The following is a 21,803-nucleotide window of genomic DNA, read 5'->3' as shown; positions in this document are numbered from 1 at the left end:
TAGTCAATGCTAAATATCTCAGAGAGCGATCCATCCTGTTTGTACTTTTATCAAATGTAACAGAGACATCGATGTCTACGTTCCGGCTATTCCGTGGGACTCGGCCTGGTTTTTGCAGTTCAGTATTTCCTCAATTTCGTTATGGACCCATTTTTCGAAGAGGGCCTCGATTTGATGAGGACCAGCTTCATTTAACATAGATTTTGTTTTTGCCGCCAAAATGATAAAACAAACACCTTAATTTTTGGCAGATATGATTGCAGAATTTCCAACCACCTTAGTTGCATTACTAGGATCATTTACGGTAAATATATCGTGACGATAACATAATGCTTTTCAATTAACTTATCAAGATGGAAAGATGAATCGAGAACCAATCATTTATTGTCAAGTCGATAAATGTTTTACAGTCATGATGTACTTTAAAAATAGGAAGATAGGCACACACAAATTCTCCTAATACTACAATTTGCTAATACTAACGGAAGGCGTATTTTCCATAGGGCCAGTAAAATAAAGAGAGAAGAAATATTCCACGTAAGATGGCATATACAATGCAAACGAAAGGGCTGCGACTAACCTTAAGTTTCTTTAAATGGGAGTTTTTCGGGAATCTACCCATACCTATATAAAGATACGTTCAGCAAAATTCGAAACATCGTTCTTATTGATTTTCCAGTTCAATATTGCGAATACGAAAATATTAATAGAGCACAAGAAGCCACTTCCAACACTCAATTGCAATGAATTCTTGAGAGCATGGATGGATAACCACTATTATAATAGTCATTCTTTTTCTTATCAGCATGTCACAAACCTCTCCAAATTTACAGCCTTCCCTCTTGACTCACCAGTTAGTGAAATATTGATTGATACATTTTCCATTTAGTATTATCATAAAGTTCAGCCAGCGAACGTTCAGCGAGACAAACACGGGCACGTGTCTTCCGCTGTTTCAAAGTATTGATTTCCCGGTAGAATCGAAATACGCAAAGTAGTCCACATACATATCATCACTAAAATATATGCGAGATAATGAGTATTGATTAAAAGAACCGAAGAATTATAATTTAAAATATTGATATAAGATCCTACATAAATGCGTAGATCGCAAGCACAAAACTAGCTAGCCAACGTTCTTTATCGATCGCGGGACTATTTCACTACTTCCTGTAAATCTTCATAAAAACGCTTGTGAATACCATTTCAGATATTGAAAAAAAAGTTTAAATAAGATTGCGTGGCAATTTCTTATATGAATCATTTGAGCATTTTCAGTGTTGCCTCATGAAAAGTCGTCCTTGCTGGGAGTGAGTCGAACCAGCTCCGAGAGAGGGGCATTGCGAGCAACGGAATCAGTAGAAAAGATATCAGCGGCCGGTAACACACTACCCCCAACAAATAGACAGTGCTAAGTACCGCCTTAATTAGTGATCAAGAAGACCTCCAACTTAGTGTGGTGTCTGGTGATACGTGAAAGGGAGAAGTGAGATAAGTTTCGGCCAGGAAAAGGTGTTATCTGCACAACAAAGTAGTGCGAATCGGTCCAATATGATGTCTTTATCCGACGAAGAACGTGACGAGTAAGTAAAAATACTTTAGCCCGAAAAAAAGGTGTTCATTTGATAGACGAAGGTATTTTGAAACGAAATTCAAAATAGTTGTGATGGGTCACTTAAGTGCCACGGGTATTTAAATAAATAGTTATTTTTGCTATTTAATAATTTTCCCTTGAAGTATGCCATAACTGGATAAATACTACGAAATTTCCGTTGGTCGTGGAAAGATAATTTTCCTCCTCTGATTCGAGTGAAATGGGAATTTTTTGTATTCCCCATTTTTAGATCTCTTTCGCCACCTTAAGTGTGGATGTGGATATGAATATGTGGAGTGCATTTCAGTAAAGAACTATAAATTAATTATTTTCGACCCAAGGATTTCCGATTTTTTTTCAGTTCGCAAGAACTAGATCTCTGAATAAATCAAAAATATAACTTGCGGAAATATCTCACAACATAATTTATGTGTACAAAATACTTTATTTGGTTTTATATTTTAATCAATGTGAGTTGAAAAGCCGATGCGAAAAATTAATCCACGCATTCTTATTGTGTATTTTAATCTTAATGAGTTTTATCACGATCCGAAACATAAGACATCAGCAGATCTACACGTTAATAATTTTATTAATTCATTTACAATTCATCAATCGTACACGTTCTTACGGGAGTGAACGGGATGGAAAGAGAGAAACGATTAGAATATCAATTTTTCAATCGATAACGTTACATTTTATGGCATTTTTATGTTCAATATATTATCTAAACTAATGCATTTACTTCTAACATGAGCATTACTGAAATTATGTGCATATATAGCTTTCACTGGACACATATCATTTCCTCACCATTTACCAATAAAATACTAATTACTCGGTGCTCTTGGTATACATTTAAATTTTTGCCGTCGATCAATGAGTACAGTCGTGCAGCCACGCCCGCGCTTGTAGATAGCAATGAACGATATGACCTCACTATACCTGGACAATTGGAAAATATATGGCCGCACCCTTCCTGGACGGTTTAGTTTGAAGGCAAATGAAGAAGATTGAACATATTTCGCTTCTACAATCATTATTATTATTAATCATTTAATGAGAGATAATCCACATTCGACTCCACCAAAAGTAGTTCTCCTAGCAAATCATTTAAAAATGTATCTAACCTGATCAATTAACTCCCTCCAGCTAACAATTCACCTCGTTCGTGTAATTTACGCAATGACATTGTGATTGATTTTTCCGCAGGAGTACATTACGAGGAGGACCCGTAAAATTATACAATACAATGTTTATTTACAATGGAATTTTAACCTATTATCGAGCGATGTATTTAGAAAATAAATGATTACTAATATTTGGTAGTTTCAAATTGTCAGAATCGATCAATAAAGGGAGACGTGAGAGTGTTTATACAATAAAATGTCTTTTGAAAATGTAGCACTTTAAATGGAATAATGAAATACTTTAGGTTTGCTCTTTAGAAAAAATAAGTTTTTTGTAAAATAATGCCGCTGAAGAGCGAAAAGAAAATGGCTAATGCGGAAGAAATAATTTTGTTCCATCAGTTACGTAAGGATAACATTAGGATTTTAATTTCGCATGCAAGCATGGAGAATATCGCCCTAATGTCTTTTGTATCGCTTTTTTAAGTCTGTCAACGTAATGGAACTTTTGAATTTTTTGAACATTTGAATCAACATTCCCTGTATCGATTACCGATGAATGGTTTCTCAGGATTTCATGTACATGAGCGATAAGTGTATTAAGTCAAATAAGGCTCCATATTGAACACCTATTCACTTTAAAAATGCATCCACAATTGGAAATTCAATCGTAATTTCTTTTGCCTGTAGAATCGGTGAATCAATGACATTTATTTTAGACACGTGCTTGTTTTTAAAAAATGTTGTTCTTTTAGGGTGCCATTTCATTTAGGATTTCATTTTTTTGTCTAAATGAACCTTTCAATGTGATCAGAAGTGCTTTTTTTAATAAAAATAGCCACGCAATGTTTCATCCAAAAAAATCAATTTATTGATATTTAAAATTAAAATACGTTGATTAATAGCGTTTTTTATGTTAGTCATCGCATGATAGTTTACGTTTCACTACCCATGATTGGTAGTGCCTTTGTATGCAATGTAAACTTTCATTAGACCTTCAACTTTCTTCCACCACTTCCCCTTCTATCACCATCAGCATAAAGCCATTTCCTTCAAAATAAATGGGAGAGGAAGACCTGCGGCCGCGAAGCCATGGTCTCTAGCTCTCAACAGTCTTGGAAAGGAAATGTTTCGGAAATAGTTTTTAAAATTGGATTACATGATGGTTAGTGACTGAAAACAAAAGGAAGGGATAGTAAGTCTGTTTTCTCAGAACTTGACCTACTTCTTGCAGAGCTGAGTTTCCTTCAATTCTCTTGCACTATTGTCAAAGTGTACATCCAACAGATCCAGGCGAGATGTGGTGGAGGTTCGTCATCATGAGGAAAACAAATTTGCAATTTGCCACGTATTTGATTTTACAAAAATCTGTGGAAAGGTGCAAATTTGTTTTTCTCGTAAAGTGTAAATCGGCATCACGCCAACTCGGATGAAAATGAGGAAGCGGGTGAAAGGGAAACGCATAGTTACGGGGTTCATCGTTTTTTGTGGTGTGGGAGGGAAGAAATGTGAGCCGGCGGAAAGAGGACAATTATTGAATTACAAGTGAAAAAAGTAACCAACTTATAAAGGGAGGAAATGTGTTGAAACGACTTTTAGTTTTGACTGTACGTTAATATTTAAGCAAGGAAATTATCAGGCAAAGTATAGGACAAGATGATGAAATGAATGCAAAAAAATGGATTGATTGCAGGAAAAGGCAATGATACTTTTATTCTTAAGCAACAGTCTTCATTTGAGCATGTTTACCCCTATAAATCCTGTTGACTCTTCGTAATTGGAAATAAATACGAGTAAAAAAGTTGCATTCCTCAATTATATTTCATTGCAGAAATTTGATAAATTTATTGTATCATACCTGCTAATTTATTGTATTATCTGAGCCGGCAAGTTATTTTTTTACCTTTTAACCATCTTTTTAATCTAAAAACGAACAATTCTGCATAGGTCCATCGCGGACTAATTGACTGAATCAACGGAATTGGAATGCTCTGCTTCCTAGATTTAAATTCATTGAGAGAATATGTCGTTCGGTTTAAAACTTTAAATTTTGTAGTTAAACAAGTAGAATCTCGTGTTTGGATGCAACCCAGGTAAAAATTGTACCCGAAAATTTATTTTTAATTTTTGTATTTTTTCCTTGTTAATCGATAGCAACCAAATATAAACAAATGGTTTCTTTTGTTTGGTTATTTTTGAAGGTGAAGGGGTCTGGATTACTGAAAAACTGAAAATTTGTCGCGTTAAAGTCGAATGAAATATATCTAACAAAGCGATTATGGATGACATCCTGCATCACTCTCTGCGCCATATACTTTTATTTATCTTTTCGGGACGTGGAAAATTCCTATGTTCTTTTTTTCTGTTTCTTGCAATACTGTAGGTATTGTAGGTACAGTCGTTTGTTTATTTTTGGTTGTTATTTATTTTTCCTTGGAAATGGTAGAATTTGAATGTCTTTTTAACAACAATCAGAATACTTAATGTTGCAAGAAGCAGAAAAAAGAACATTGGAATTTTCTACGCCCCGATTAGATAAATAACACTATATGATGCAAAAAGTGATACAGAAAGTCATCCATAATTGCAATGCTCCATATATTTCATTCAACTTAAACGATAGGTGTTTAGTTATTCAGTTATCCAGTCTCCCTCAAATTTAAATACATGCGCTAAAAACGTTAATATCCCCAATGCAGAGATAATTGTAATCGCTGAATCAAAACTGCCTTCCAATTCAAAAACCACTTTAATTGTCAAATCAATGTCACAGCCTATTAGCAACCATTTTTCTCCAGTCATGACCAATGTTTTTATTACCCAGTTATTTCAAAAAATCAATCCATATATTTCCCCCAATTTTGGAGAGCGAATTTGGATTTCCATATTAGATTATCCATCTAAATGGGTCGTCTGAAAAGTTTCCGACTCAGAAAATTTCAGAAAAAATGTCTTGTATCTTTGTTAGGTCGGAAACTTTTCACACCGCCCACGTATTATCCACAGTAAATCCACCAGATGGTGGGATCGAAAGGTAAGGGTAAATGTTGTGAGAGCTGACACTGAACTAAACAACCAAGAGTGTGAATTTTACATTTTCAGAGAAGAAGGGGCAGTTCCTTTCCCTGGGCTACTGTTTGGGTGCCCACTATGTTCTAGTTGTTTTAAGATCAAAAATTAGATTTTTATGAAGGGTTTTGTCAAAGCAACCACCCATGATTTGAACCCTTACACCCCCGTCAGTTGCCGAACGCTTTACCCGCTGGGCTACCACGCCCATTGCCACTGATTATATCATTTAGAACATATAAGATTGTATTTAGATTATTATATTTGGATTATAAATATTTACCATTCTCGACTCTTTTAAATCCAATGTATTTGACTTTCTATAGTCATTTTGCTTTGAGAAAATTCTTGCTGACGGTGGAAAAATATCATTATCCACCCTTCCTAGCCATCTAGATAAAAAATAAGAAATAGAATGACTAAAATTTGGATGTGCAGTTTAAATCTTGCACTCTGATCCTACATATCCGATTCAATCTTACAAACAGGTTCAACGTATCACCTTAAGGAGAAACACCAAACACCTTATTTTTAATTCTCATCTTTTAATGCACCTATGCCTTGAACTTCCCGGACCACATAATATACATATGAAAATGTCTTTATAATCTACATATTAATTCTTAACTTAGTAACTAAGAATGCTTAAATGTCAAAATAGTTGAAACAGTTCAAATAAAGATTGAGCGCTAATAGGTTTATCATAATAGGTTTTACAAATCTAGCTCCGCTACGCTCCAATGCGAACCAATTCGGCAATCAATCCAACTTCGTGAGGATCCCATATAGGGTGCGTTTCGAAAGTAATGCAATTATTTTAATTAAGTAATTTATTGAACAGATTTTCACAAACACTTAAAAATTCTTTAAAGCACTGTCCTTGGGCCTCTACACATTTTTTTCCAGCGACTCAGCCATGACTGGTACGCGCCCTGGAAGATGTCTTCGGAGACCTCTCACAAGGTCGTCGTCATGGCTAATTAGATCATTGGATCTCTTCTACGGATGAAAAACGGGTTCCTTTCTGGGCTGCCTTAATCCGAGGGAACAAGAGAAGTCTGCTGGGGTGACGTCAGGACTATAGGGGGGGGGGGGGGCTGCATTGGTACCTGGTGTTTGGCCAGGAACTCGTGGACTCGTAGTGCGTTGTAACAAGGCGCATGGTCGTGATGGAGTTGCCAGGTAGTGTAGATGTCTTTTCTCATCCTGATGACCATTTTTCGGAGCCTTTCCAGCACATCCACGAAGTGGGCAACGTTAACTATATGTCCTTGAGGAACAAACTCCTTATGAACCACTCCTTTACTGCCAAAAAAGACAATTATTTCACGCATTTTTGCCATGGCTACGACACGTGTGTGGGCGTGCGTGGGCGTGCATGAAAGATGACTTTCTTCCTTGCCAAACCTGGCCTTTATTCTTGTGTCTTTTGCTCTGCTTAGTCCAGGAGGTTAGCGTAGTATTGCCCAGTAACTGTTTGACCAATGGGAAGATAATCTATCAGCAAAATTCCTTTCGCATCCCAGAAAACTAAAGCCATTACCTTTCCGGCCGACAGTATTGCCTTTACTTTCTTTGGTGGTGGCAAAACAACATTCTTTGACTGCTGTTTTGCCTCTGGGGTATAGTAGTAGTCCAAGATTCATCTGCAGTGACGAAGCGGCGCAGAAAATCTTGTTGGTTGCTCTTAAAACGGGTCAAACATTTTGGGAAATTTCCACTGATACCTTTGTGATCCTGCGTCAAGAGCCGGGGGCACCGATATAGAAGATAATTTTACCATGTCTAATTCCACGGTTAAAATATGAAATGCCCGTTCAGATGACATCCGATTCGCAAGAGCTTCAACGATTTCTTGCACTTTCAGTCGGTGATCGTCCGTGACCATTTTACGCACTTATGCAACAATTTATGGGGCGGGGACACATTTTGACTGACACGTATCATCATCTAAGCTATTCTGACCAAACTTAAACCCATTTGTCCCCTTGGCAACAGTTGAACATGGAGGAGCAGAGTCCTCCAGAGTATTCTGAGAGTTGTCAAGAATTTCCTCTGCTCTCATACCTTTCTTTACAAAGTATTCAATCACTGCTCAATTGTCAATTTTTTCCATCTTTATAAATTCCTACCCGGGAAGAACAACAGAGAGGTGTCCGCACCACAGATCTATCCCCAGTGCACTGACGTATTATGTGTTTATTCATAAAGGATTACCCATTACTACGCGGGAAATTCGTGCCATCGCTGATATCTGGTGGTTATTCTGAGAATCTTACAAACGCAGCGCGTATGTGTGGAAGAAATGGTTAAAGAGGTATGGTAAGAATTGGAGATGGCAATGAAAGTCGCCGGCGAATTCGTAAAATCAGTTAGGCTTGCTGATGACCAAGCTCTAGTTTGTCAGTCAGCCAAGGGGTTGCAAGCATTGCCGAGTGAATTGGAAATTCAGTGCGATAGATATGCGATGAGAATCAGTATAAATAAAACTAAGGTTATGCGGTTTTCTAGAAGGAAAAAGGCCAAGCTTAACATTAAAATAGGAGGGCAAAAACTAGAGCAGGTAGAACAGTTTACGTATCTCGGAAGTGTTTTGGACCAACACGGTCAAAGTAGTAGGGACGTAAGGAAAATAATTGCGCTAGGCAAAGAGGCTTTCACTAGGAGGTTGATGTCAGGGATATTGAGTAAGGATGTTAAGAAAAGACTCGTAAAAACTTTGATATGGAGCGTAGCTATGTACGGCGCGGAAACGTGGTCATTGAAGCAGGAGGATAGATGTAAACTGGAGGCTTTTGAAATGTGGGTGTGGAGAAGAATGGAGAAGGTGAAATGGTCAGAGAAGAAAACAAATGAGGAAGTACTTGGTATGGTGAGCGAAGAGAGGGGTTTGTTGGGAGAAATCCTATGGAGGCAGGAAAAGTGGATAAAGGGTGTATTGACCGGCAGTGGGATGTTGAAGACCGTGATAGAGGGGAGAATGTTAGGCAAACGAGGAAAGGGAAGGAACAGGATAGGGATGTTGGACGGGATGAAGGGAGGAAGAGATGAAGAGGGGTCTAATGTAGAGTAGGATACTGGATTTTGTATTTTTTTCGGAATCACAAAATATTTATTTAGGAGCTGTATCCATCCAAAAACCTACCTAAACTACCTATGATTAGAATTGGAGATAGCAATGAAAGTTGTCGAGGAATTCGTAAAATCAGTTAGGTTTGCTGATGACCAAGCTCTAGTTTGTCAGTCAGCCAAGGGGTTGCAAGCATTGCTGAGTGAATTGGAAATTCAGTGCGACAGGTATGGGACGAGAATCAATATAAATAAAACTAAGGTTATGCGGTTTTCCAGAAAGAGAAAGGTTGAGTTTCACTTAACAATAGGAGGGAAAAAACGAAAGCAAGTGGAACAGTTTACTTATCTCAGACGTATTTGGGAACTAAACGGTCAAAGTAGTAGGGACTAAGGAGAAGAATTGCGTTAGGCGAAGAAACTTTCACAAGGAGGGAATTGATGACCGGGGCATTATGTAAGGATGTTAAGAAAAGACTTATATTACTTAGCTAAACTTTGATATGGAGTGTGGTTATACACGGTGTCGAAAAATTGGTCATTGAAGCAGGATGATAGGCGTAGATTTAAAAGTAATTACGTAGCTTTCGAAACGTGGTTGTGGAGAAGGATGGAGAAGGTGAAGTCGACAGAAAAGAAAACAAATGATGAGTTTCTGAGTATGGTGGGGGAGGAGAGAGGGTTGCTAGGAGGAATCATCAGGAGACAGGACAAAGAAATGAAAAGCATATTGATCGGCAGTGGGATGTTGAAGACCGATAGAAGGGAGAATGTTAGGAAAACGAGGAAGGGGTAGGAAAAGGACGGAAGAAAGGGATGAAGGAAGTATGCGGAGATAAAGAGGTGCTTTTATAGAATAGGATGTTAGCTTGTGTTTTGTTCGGAGAAACAAGATATTTATTTGGTAGTTGTGTCCATCAAAAACCTGCCTTCCCCGATAGATGGTCTAATAAATAAAATTAGACACGGACACAATCTAATCCAGACAAAAACACAACTGTAACAATAACAACATTTTATGTTTTTGCAGTAACTATAAATAAATTACTTGCCTACTGTCCGTTCATGCAGAAAATGACCAATGAAAATTGTCGCGCAGCCCTGCCCACTTTAGATTTTGAAGCTTTTAGAAGTACCGCACAGGAAAGCGCATGGCGAAAGAACATCCGTGGAAGGCTATTTTATAGACACTTGGGAAAGAATGAATGGTGTTACATTTTTGTATTAGACTCTTCACTTTTTTGTTTCTCTGAATACGTTATGGTTTTTCCCAGTGTCGGAAGCTAAGTAAGGGGGGAAGGAGAGGGTGAAGGTCAGGAAGATTTAAGTCTCTTTCATGGAATGAACTCGCCGATAAGTCCGAAGGTCTTCCTCCATTTCCGGATAAGAGTAAACGCATATGCGATGCGATCATATAAGGGGAGATTTTTAGTCAGCGTGTTCGCTAATAACTCCTCCCACCAACAGCTCTTAAGATAATATGTGCGTCAATGGATATTTTTTTATTCAATAACACAAGGGAACAAAATAAATTCCAGATTAGCCCCAAACTCTTTAATTTTTTCAATGATTTCACTGATGTTCCCCTCCTTCCCTCCCTCATTTTTATTTCAATCGATACTCACAACTGTCCGCAGGCCCATCCCCTTACCCTTCAGTATCAATTTGCTCTCGTTCGTTGTATTCAAAATCAGCAGTACATACAAGGTCTGTCCAATAAATATGCGAACTGAGGCCATAAAAACTTTATTTTTGCAAAATTTAGTCTGCATCGATTTTGTCCCCTTCAAGGTACTCTCCATTCGTTACTATGCACTTATTCCATTTTCTTTTCCACTGTTTAAAGCATCCTTGGAAGTACTCGGCTATAAGGCTTTTTAGTTTTCTGGTCGTTGCTTGCTTTGTTGGGTCCATATCTTCCATGTGATGTCCCCTCATCACATTTTTGCATTTTGGGAATAGGAAAAAGTCGCACGGAGCGAGATCTGGTGAATGAGGAGGATGATCAAGGATGGTGATTGATTTTTTTGCCAGAAACTCGCAAACAATGAATGCTGAATGTGCAGCTGCATTGTCATGGTGAAGGATCTATCCATCGCCTTGAGTCAAATTTGGTCGCACACGACGCACGCGATCTCTCAAAACACTTGAGAACTGTAAGATAGAACTCAGCATTTGTCCTTAAAGAAGAAATTCATGATGAACAACACCTTCGATATCAAAGAAAACCAGGTGTATGACTTTGATTTTCGATCGGCTTTTTCTTCATTTTTTGGTTCGAGGTTCATCTTTTGATTTCCAATCCTTGCTTTGCGCTTTCAATTCAATGTCATACCCGTAAAACCACGATTCGTCATCAGTGATTACCCTATTTAGAAATCTAGCATCGTTTTCAAGTGATTTTTTTCAGTCAGTAACACATTCAACTCTTTTCAACTTTTGATCTGGCATCAGCAGCTTGGGCACGATTTTTGCACACATTTTATTTAAACCCAAATTTTCAGTTTAAATGGAGTGCACTGTTAAATTTCCTAAATTCATTTTATCGGCTATCATTCGAACAGTTTTTCGACGATCGGTAAGGACAAGGGACCGCACACGATCAATGTTGTCGTCCACACAGGTAGTTGGAAGGTCGTCCAGGCTTTGTACCATCCGTGGCTTCTTGTCAGCTATCTTTAAAACGCTTAATCCACTTGAAAACGGATGTTTTCTTCAGAACATTATCACTATAAACAGCTGTCAACATTTCAGTAATTTCTTGATAACTTTTACCGCACTTCACCAATAAACTTGATGTTGATTCGTTATTTGTAATTTCGTCAGTTTCCATTTTCGACAAATGGTCAAAACAAGGACAATAGAAACTAATATGACTGGCACCATACGCACAGCTCGACGATTCGCCACGTAAAGACGGCTCATTGGATCTCAGGCAACCAGTGCCGTTAGTGGGCGGGCTATAGTCCGCGTCATGGCCGCCAGATTGCACCAGTTCGCGTATTTATTGGATAGACCTCGTACATGCATACTGTTTCGCACGACTAAGGAAACGTTACTTTCGAAAGGGTATCTACGTGCACCACTTTTCACCATGGGGTTACACGAGTCAAATCCCCCAGTTGCTCGGATTTTGCGTAATTAATCAGCTAGAGTTTCTGTATTTATTTATCCTTGCGCCTACATATATCCTGCCGCCATTTTCGTGCTTTATGTTTACAGTATTTTTATGCCCTACAATATGACGACATATTTTTAAGTAATCGTACGCAATAAGTAAAATACATAGAGCGGATGAGGTTTTACTCTAGGAATGCTCCACGACATGATACTTCATCTGGCTAAAGGCCTCAGCAAGCTGCTTGAAGAGTGTGCCCATTAAAATGAGTAAAAACCAGCTTTTTTATTTTCTCAGTGTTTTACCCAGAATACTCCTCCTACCCTACACATTTCAGCAACTCCAGATGGGACAATAAAATCACCCTTATTCTTTCTTCGAAAAAATCATATTAATTCATTCTTCTAATATCTTCCATACAATATGTATCCTTTTGCCAGCTTTTTTATTTTCTCAGTGTTTTACCCAGAATACTCCTCCTACCCTACACATTTCAGCAACTCCAGATGGGACAATAAAATCACCCTTATTCTTTCTTCGAAAAAATCATATTAATTCATTCTTCTAATATCTTCCATACAATATGTATCCTTTTGTACACACATTTTGCTTCCGCCGCAGTCCTACATTGTTTATGCGTGCTCGCCTATTCCCGAAATGTCTTGTATTCGTTGTCCTAAGGACTTCTTCGACACCATTCACCCATTACTCTCTCGGGGCACCCCTTCCCCTCGAATCATATACTCTTCTGCCATGTATCCGAATAGTTATTTGACTTTCATTCATGCTCTCAATATGACAAAACCAGCGAAGCACACTCCTTTCATAGCCATCATCACTCAAGTGCATCCAATCCACATTTTCCCACTAAGTATGTACCAGCAAAATAGTTTTCGTTTTCCAAAGGGATTTCAATCGTTCAAAAGCTCGCGGCGTTCCATTTCGCATATTTTCTTAAAATTTAATTACAAGGAAATAACAATGCATTCCTTTCTGAAGCGAGGTTCGATCCTCGTGATTTGAATTGCTTTTATCGTTTACATGAACATTAATTGAGTGTTCTTCATTTCAGGTATCCTGATGGTTCAGTGAGACTGCGTAATCCCAATATCGAGCTGATGGACCAAGATATTCTCTATCATTTGGCCCTTGGAAGCGGCTCTCACGATCTGGTTGAAATGTTTGGCGATATTAAAGTAAGTATTCCTATTAACATTAAAAAAAATCACCGTCTGTTGTTAAAATTCCCAAATTTAGATAAATTTTACAGTTTCAGGCTTAACTTGGAGAAAATTCATGATTAATTTAAACACAAAAGAAACTGTAATTTTTCAGTATTTATTCAACGATCGGTTTCATCGCTGAGGCGACGTCATCAGGTACAAAATGTTTCAAATCCAGAATATATAAACTATTACAGATGACAGGGGTGGTAAAAGAGGAGATGGATGGAAGAATGTCTGGGTTGGTGTATGGGCTAAGGAAAGCGTACAGATAGGGGGGAGGGCAGAGGTTTAAGATGCCTGCCTACGAGGCCTGAGGTCTAAAGATTTTTTTCGGTGAGGACAGGCACAGAGAGACAGCTGGGCATCTTTTCAAACAATTTGAATGGCCATTCAAAAAATTAGAATTAACCTGTGAAAAGGGAAGGAATGGCACATACGGTTTCCTAGATATCTTGGTTTTGGCAAGCAACAATGAGTATGAATTTTTCATCCACCGAAAAGAAACTGCCAAGGACAACTTAATCCCTTCCGGCTCCTGCCACCATCGGGCGCACATGCCCGCATTTTATTTACTTGTGAACAGAACTGTCTTCACTTAGCCAATTTCTAATCTAATATTTCAAGCGAATCCCATTAATTTTTTATTTAAATGATCTTATTTAACTATTGGAAAGAACTTCAAGAAGTCATTTAAATACAGGGTCCATCGTAACCACTTTGAGTAACAGGGGCTAAACCACAGCAGTAGTTCTTAATCTAGATCATCTATGACTTCTAACACCTTGTATGGATTAAAAGATTCGGAAGAGAAAATTTATTTTGAACAGATTCAAAGTTTGCCAAATTCACAATATTGAAACTATAATTTAATTGAACGAATAATATGACTCATTTTTTATACCTAAAAATAATAGAATACATGGGAATAGTAGTATAACAGCAAAGAGAGCTCTTTATTCTCTGGTAAGCAGTATACATTTTAGTTGAAATTGTTTTTAAATTATTATCATTTATTTAACCGTGACAATTTATTTTACTTCATTCAGGAATGTACTCACTGTACGTCAACAATATTTACTTATCGTAATATACGTACAAGATAACCCTTGTCCTTTTGTATAACGTTGACGTAGTAGTTCGATTTACAGCACCACCGTCCATTCGCTAATAAAATTATTTTCTTATTTTTATTATCTCTATAGTATGCTTATCTACATGTTGTGATATCTTCTCCAGTGGTAGTACTTCAAATCCTGCATCATAAATTTCTGAGTATTCCAAAACAATTTCACTATCACCGTGTTGGTTGATTGTATGACTGAATTCAGTGTGTAGGTCACTTTTTTCACGTGCCCAAAATTTATGTACGAGAATTAGACTACTCTGAGAAACTTGAACTGATGACATTTATACTTACGATGGCATACTTAAGTTGTTTTTCCATAAAATACTGAGGTTTATAATTAACTTTGGTATAAGTGAAGTCATTTTTGCTGACTATTTTGCTCCCCTTTTAATTTCTTCATCCATCCTGTCTCCTTTCGCAAACATCCTACCAAGATTTCAAACCCTACAAACCGTATAACTTTGTTTTAGAGTTATTTACGAAAATATCTCCCAACACGACACCCTGCAAGCCACCGCTAGGATATGTGGTTGGGGTGATTACACACCAGGCATGCAACATCAAAAATTAAATTTTTCCTAATTTTTAGTCTGTATGTGTAAAAAATTCAGATAGTGTAGGCTATGATAACTACAGGCACATGCACTACGGTATCTAGTGAGACACACTTCTCTATGAATACGAGAGGAGCTGTCGGTAACAAGAAGTACAATAACTAAGGCTAGATGAGATATTTGAGGAACTAGGTTGGAAATCACTCATGGCGCGAAGGATTCCAAAACTTGTCCCTTAAAATCTTGATACGCTTCTCAGTGTATCACAACAACGCTTTAAAAATCAATCTCTTCAGCGCCACACGTGATTTTTTTCGGCAATCAACTCAACTTCTTAAGGATTTCATATACTGGCATCGTACTTTAAAATACGCCTACCTGGCGAAATATAAAAGGTTGCTCATTAATCTTATCGTCACCAATACTCTATTAAGAAATCCTAATTTTTTTTAGCTTATCCGCCTATTTACAGTATATGCGCATCTCAAAAGTGATAAGAAAGGTTTAGCCAGATTAGAGGTATTTCAAAATGAACGAAAAAATACATACTTATCATGAAGTGCACGAAAATGTGGCCTTCGAGAAACCAATGACATTCGTTAAATACCGCGGCTTGAGTCACAACAGTATCTATTGTATTGATAACATCCGTTTTCATTTATAGCTCTGTAGAATATTGGTTTCTCTCGGCCTTCCAAAGCATCTCAGCGGAATCTAAGGACGAGAGATTATTACCAATAGTAAATCAGGGAACTGATTATATGCTCACTCAATGAAAGCAGTTTTCAACCCTTAAAACTCCAACTCTTTAATAGTTGGCGAATAGCTGCCTCTTTGATAAATTTAAATATTGCGGTTGGAATATGGTCGTTGAATACTATTTTACATGGTGCTGGGAATATTATGGACGATAATTGTAGGCGGCTATCTAAGAAGGGACAGGTATGGTAGTTCCTTTGGAATATTATTCACAGTCATGGGCTTCTTAAGCATTTCCATGTGACATCCCTCATTACAACATTGCTTATTCATATCGTTGTAGTTTTGTATTTTCTTCACAACACCATTCACAAATCCAACATTCTTTCTTCTATCACTATCCCATGCCTCTTCATATTATCACTTCACTCCATATTTTCTACCTCCTTCGAATCTCCACCAAATGCTTCTCCTATAATACGTGACGATAGATCCCCTCTTCATGTCTTTCTTTCAACGCTCGAGCTCTCTTGTGTCCTCTCCAGGCCCATACCTCCAAGTATCAAACCTGCCCTCGTTTAGTTTTTTTTTAGTTTTATTTAGTACCCTACGAGCCACCACTAGTGTGTGTGGCAGAAAATTACACACCAGACTACCTTTGACCCAAAACACCTTTCCCTCCTAGTGTGGTCGTACAAACGTCATATTTATTCTGATCCCTTTTCGTTTGTGGGAAAAAGAACATCTTAAATCTGTGTGTTCTAAACTTAATTTTTCGAATTTTATTGACATGATATTTCCCACTGTATTACGATGGGGCTAATGACACATTTTCAGCGTCATTCTAAAGAGACATCCTTCAAATTTATGCACTAGATTTAATCTGTAATTTAGCCTTCGCTCCGGGAGAGATTACCAACCTAGATCTTCTAATAATTTTGATGTGCTACTCAGTTCGTCATAGCAACGTTTAACAAGTCTAGCTCTTCGACGCTGCGCGTGATCCAATTCAGCCATTGATCCGAATTCATGAGGATCCCATATACCAGCAGCAGCTTATCACATTTCTCCAGTATTCTTCTAATAAATCCTAATTTTTTTGTTCGCTTGTCCACGTATTTCCCGCGGATTCCTTCAAGGAATTGAACTCGGAAGTGAAGCGGGTGGGTGGGGTCGAGGGGGTTGATTCTCTCGATCTGAAGCCTTGTCCCGAGGATTGACCGTGGACCTCTGGTTTGGAGCCAAGTGGAAGGCATCAATCCGAGGTTGCGTGCTTTCTGCAGGGATATCAGGTCGTCCGTCGACCTTCAGCCGGTGAACCAATGGCGACCCCCTGAACCGTTCTGGTGTTCACTACACGTCTGAGGCCGCCAGGTGTGTAGCGGGTAGGATATTAGAGTACCGCAGAGCTTTTTAGATTACAGTGTAGGTCAATTGGTGGGTCTCTGAAGTCTTCTTTGCTAAATTATTTAGCTCTAAATAAAGTGAGGGCGAGGGCTAGCAATAGTTCATTTAACCCGAATCAGATAGCATCGGACGGAAACTTTTTTAAGAGATTCAATATTAATAAGAAGATGATCCCCGTTTAAAATTCAAACAACCGCAATGCCGACGAAACATCTGTATGGGAGGTAAATTGCTGAAGTTTAAAAAACGAAGTCGCAGAATTGTATCACCTTATTCCAGGCACAGGCGCAGTTATAATTATTAGGACAGAAAGCTGGTTATCCACTGATATTTCCGGCGGTGAAATTTTCCCAAAATCCTGTTCCATTTACAGAAATGACAGAACAAAGAGAATCGGGGGTGATTGTCTTTATTGCAGTTAAAAATTCTTGCGCCCGCAGTGCTGAGGAAATGGTAATGGTTGGGAAAGCGTTTAATGCTCAATTAAAAGTTCTCAATCCAAAAGAATTGATGTATGCGCATTTTTCAGACTGCCAGATGACAAAAATAATTCAATACTAGAATTAGATCAGCAAATCACAGGTTTCGTATCCCAACGCAATGATTGCGACGTTAAAATCGGTTGAGAATTCAATGTCCCATCTATTGGCTGGAGCATATACAGTTTTAAAAAGGGGGGTAGAGGCAAAGATATCTGCGAATCGCTATTGAATTCTTTTACGTTGAAGTCCTTGCATGACATGAACTTGTCACTTCACCAACTAGGGACGATAATATTGTCGATTTGTTAGCAACGAACATATCCGAAAATGTCTTAACTATAGAGACTATAAAAGGAAGTAGTGGCCACAGGGCATTAAATGCTAAGTTTTCGCTGCATGGGGTCCGAAATAGGAAGCACAAAAGGAAAATTTACGTATTTATAGAAATGGGACTACAAGAGCCTAATGTGCGTGCTACAGAGTCAATTTGCAAGCTTGAAGTAAGATAGTAATCACCGAAATACTGAGGATACGTGAAATCACTTCCTTGAGATCACGTACTCAGCAGTCAACAAGTTCATTCCGAGTAAATTTATAAAAGATAACACGAAACCTAGATGGCACAACGCGGATGTTAGAAAGGCATTAAGACGTCAAAGGCTATGTCACACCAATATGAAAAATATTAGGGATAAATTCTCCAGTCGCAAAAAGAATGAGATCACTTATGATTACAATATATCTAGGGCGAATGTCGAGAAGAAATTTCGGAAAGCGTTAAGCGTATTCAAAAGGAAAACATTAGCGGAAATTTTGAAAGATAATCCGAAATCATATTGGTCGTACGTCAGAGAAATGAATGAACTGTTAATTCACTCAAAAATTGTAAAGACGAAAGAGTAACGAACAGTTTGAAAAAGGCCAAATTATTAAATTCCTTCTTTCAAAGCGTCTTCATCAATGTCTCACTGAATGCCTCCGATAGCTTACCAAGTCGTACCGGTTAACCGATGCCCAAAATTGATATGTCATGTATAGAACGTTTGCTGAAAAATATTAAGCCTAATAAATTCTCCGGGTCTAATGAAATACCCGCTCTTATAGTTAAGGATATAGCTTCGGAAATTGCGCCGTATCTAGAAATAATATTTAAGAAGTCGCTGGTAGATCGCAAGATTCCCAGAGATTGAAAAACGGCTAATCGAAACATCTCTAAACACCAATATTTAAAAACGGAGACAATGAGGGACGGAGCAATTACAGACCTATTTCCCTCGCATCCATTTCGTGCAAGGTTATGTAACATATACGTGTACATAGTTGCTAGTTCGATCTTGGGACACCTCGATAATAAGGGGTTATTAATGAAAAGTCAGCATGGTTTCTGAAAAGGTAGATCCCGCGAGACAGCTTACGCTTTTTATTCATGTTATTCTTATTTCGGGTAGTAATGTTCGAGTGGACGCGATTTTTTTAGATTTTAAGAAAGCCTCCTTCGACAATGTACCTCATAGTAAATTTCTCACAAAGCTAGAAGAATATGACATTGATCCAAATATCCTGGGTTGACTTAAGGACTTTTTGAATGGTCGGGTACAAGGAATAGTCATAGATGGAGTTATCTCAAATGCAGTAAAAGTTACTTCAGGCGTTCCCAAGGGAAGTGTTATCGGACCTCTTTCATTCTTTATTTACCATAACTAGTGTAACCCCGTAGTTAATGGTAAGATACATTTACACGATGACCAATTTGGGGATACTCCTTGAAACCTTTCCAAAAGGAAGATATTTATATTATGAAAATTGTACAATGAGCCATTTTTCAGTTCAAAATGACCCCCGCATTTTTCAAACAAATTACCGAAAAGGTTTTTCTAATCCGTCAGCCATATGGCCGACGATACCCGTGGAAGTAAAAGTCCCACTTATCGTCTTATGGATCTACCCTTATGTACACTTGTCCATATTTAGCATTATCATGTATATGCGCACACGCTCTCACGCGTTTACTCTCGCCCCCCCTCCCCCGATGCACGTGCAACTTGTGCCGGGTATGTCAACACACGAATATAATGAGTAGGAAGTTGACATATGTATATTTCCACACGTCACCACTCAAGTGACCCTCCCGATTCTTTCACGGCACGGGTAATAGGGCTGCTTGAACATGCTTAGGCATAATTTATGGCTAGGTAGTCTGTGTGCACGTAAATGCGTGTTCAGTCAGACTTAAGGCCAGTTCAGTTCCGCCTTTCGCGGCCAGGTACGGAAGTTAAAATTGACGCTGGCATGGTGTAATTCTAAGGGAATACGGAAAAGGATTTGTATTTTTTCTTAAACTTGAGTGAATGAGAGGAATCAAGAAACTTTAACCAAATATCAGAGTACTGGAATTGAAATCCATTTTTTTCTTAAATTTCTATATCTGATAATTTTAATTTGTAATCAGCAGCTAAGCCAACCGCATATTTCTATTTCTCCCTTAAGTATGACTGCGGATGCAAGGTTAAGGATACGTGAGGAAAGTATTTAGACCAATATAATGCGTAATGATATGACAGATTCAATCACTACTTAAATACATCTCCGTGAAATCTTCTTTAGTTGTTTGCCGGCCTCGTTAAGTTATTTTCCGGCCTCAAGTATATGGCGGCGGGGAAACATCCTTGCCAACTCAAGGGTCGTAGGTTCGATTCCCACCTGGGTGGACTTTCCTCCACTTAGGGCTTGGGAGGTTGTAATTATGTGTAATTGTTATCATTGTTAATAGTCCGATGTAAGGGCGAAAAAGTAATATTGCTAAATAAAGGTGGCTCCTAAGTGGCATGAACAAGCCCACTAGATTTAAAAAATTACATTGAACGAATAATTATACGATGATGGATACCTATTAAATATCATCTATAAAATCTCTTCCTTCTCTGCTATTATCATTCCAATCACAGTAATTATTTGGGCAGAGACGGAAAATGAAACCATTGGTGAACCTTATTAAATTTTCAGATAGGACTTTCATCAGTGAATATTTAAAAGAGTTGATCAGGATCTCTTTCGTCTAAAATTCGAGATACCCATTCGTGGGTGACAAACAACGTCAAACCATGGCAGCCCGCACGTCTATGGTAATTTCTTGATTACCATGATTTCGCTAAGCAAAAAAATATCCAACACCTTCCCGAACTCTCATTGGCTCAAATGGCGATGCATATTTAATTTTCCTTTCGGTCACATGTGACGCGACCATTTTGTCCACAGGCTTAAAGAAATCATTATTTATCAGCGCACGAACTGCGTTACCATAAATAAACGGATGCAACTGGCAAAAGTAAAAGTGCCCGATGGAACCGAAACCGAGAATTGCGACCTTAATGAGCCCAACGGCGATGTTCATAAAGATCTCAGGGAGATTCGGAGTTTACAACTATTACAAAATGCACTAAATGGCTGAATATCATCAAAATTTGGCAACTAATACAATTTGGGGATTCTTAGCACTTATCTAATGATCCTAAGCACATTTTGAAACATTGTTGTGGCATAGTCATGAAAGGAGCTATTTGGGAGGTAATTTGAATTTATTATAGAAGAATACAGCAAAATGAAACGAAATTTAATGCTATTATGCGGATTATTGCGTATTTTTTGGCAACTATTCTGTTAATTCGACGTGGATATGTTGCTCTGCTAACATGAAAATGATTCAATTCGTCTTATAAGTGCAATGAAGTATAATTTTTTCATTCGATTTCAACGTAACATTTGTGCGTATGGATCATTCTTGCATGATATGCATGTCGATTTTGCCATTCCTTTCGAAAATAATTCTATGGCTTTGCATAAAACTACGGAGGAAAGGGCGGGAATTTTTCCAGGATGCAGTCTGTGGTTAGCGAAATTCTTGTGGTGTTCTCAAAGCGGTGAAAATGTCCGTGGTATTTCCTGAGAACACAAGTTCATTTAGAAAACCAGTCGGCCTTGCGGTTTCACTTTTTCATACGTACGTGCGTACATGTGATACTCGTGGAAGTGTTTTTTATTTTGATTGATGTTTTAACCAAAATTTATATTTTATTATACATTTATTCGCAAAATTTCAGAAACTGAGGAATATAATCGATCGCGTTAACCCCTCAGCAAGACCTCTCACGAAGTGGGCCAATATTCATCGCTAGGAGAAATTTAAGAAAGGAGTGATGATAATTTATATTAGGTAGCTACATTAGTCCAGCCACAATAAGGATAATGATTTTACGAAAATGATAGCTTCCATGTTAAATATATATATATATATATATATATATATATATATATATATATATATATATATAT

General features: G+C 37.9%; 1 protein-coding gene across 1 annotated transcript in view; it reads left to right on the top strand.

Annotated features, from left to right (window-relative positions):
* The first annotated feature begins 1,302 nt into the window (after positions 1 to 1,302).
* Positions 1,303 to 21,803, top strand: part of LOC139690873 (uridine phosphorylase 1) — a 36,304-nt gene continuing 15,803 nt past the window's right edge. Inside the window, exons 1-2 of the mRNA XM_071588493.1 lie at positions 1,303 to 1,583; positions 13,053 to 13,176. Of these exons, the coding sequence (XP_071444594.1) occupies positions 1,552 to 1,583; positions 13,053 to 13,176 (156 nt within the window). The 5' untranslated portion in view covers positions 1,303 to 1,551. The remainder of the gene's footprint in view (positions 1,584 to 13,052; positions 13,177 to 21,803) is intronic.

The sequence above is a fragment of the Hetaerina americana genome, unplaced genomic scaffold, assembly GCF_022747635.1.
Source record: "Hetaerina americana unplaced genomic scaffold, ioHetAmer1.1.p SCAF_3, whole genome shotgun sequence".
In the NCBI taxonomy this organism is placed as follows: domain Eukaryota; kingdom Metazoa; phylum Arthropoda; class Insecta; order Odonata; family Calopterygidae; genus Hetaerina; species Hetaerina americana.
This window is presented reverse-complemented; position numbering and strand designations above follow the sequence as displayed.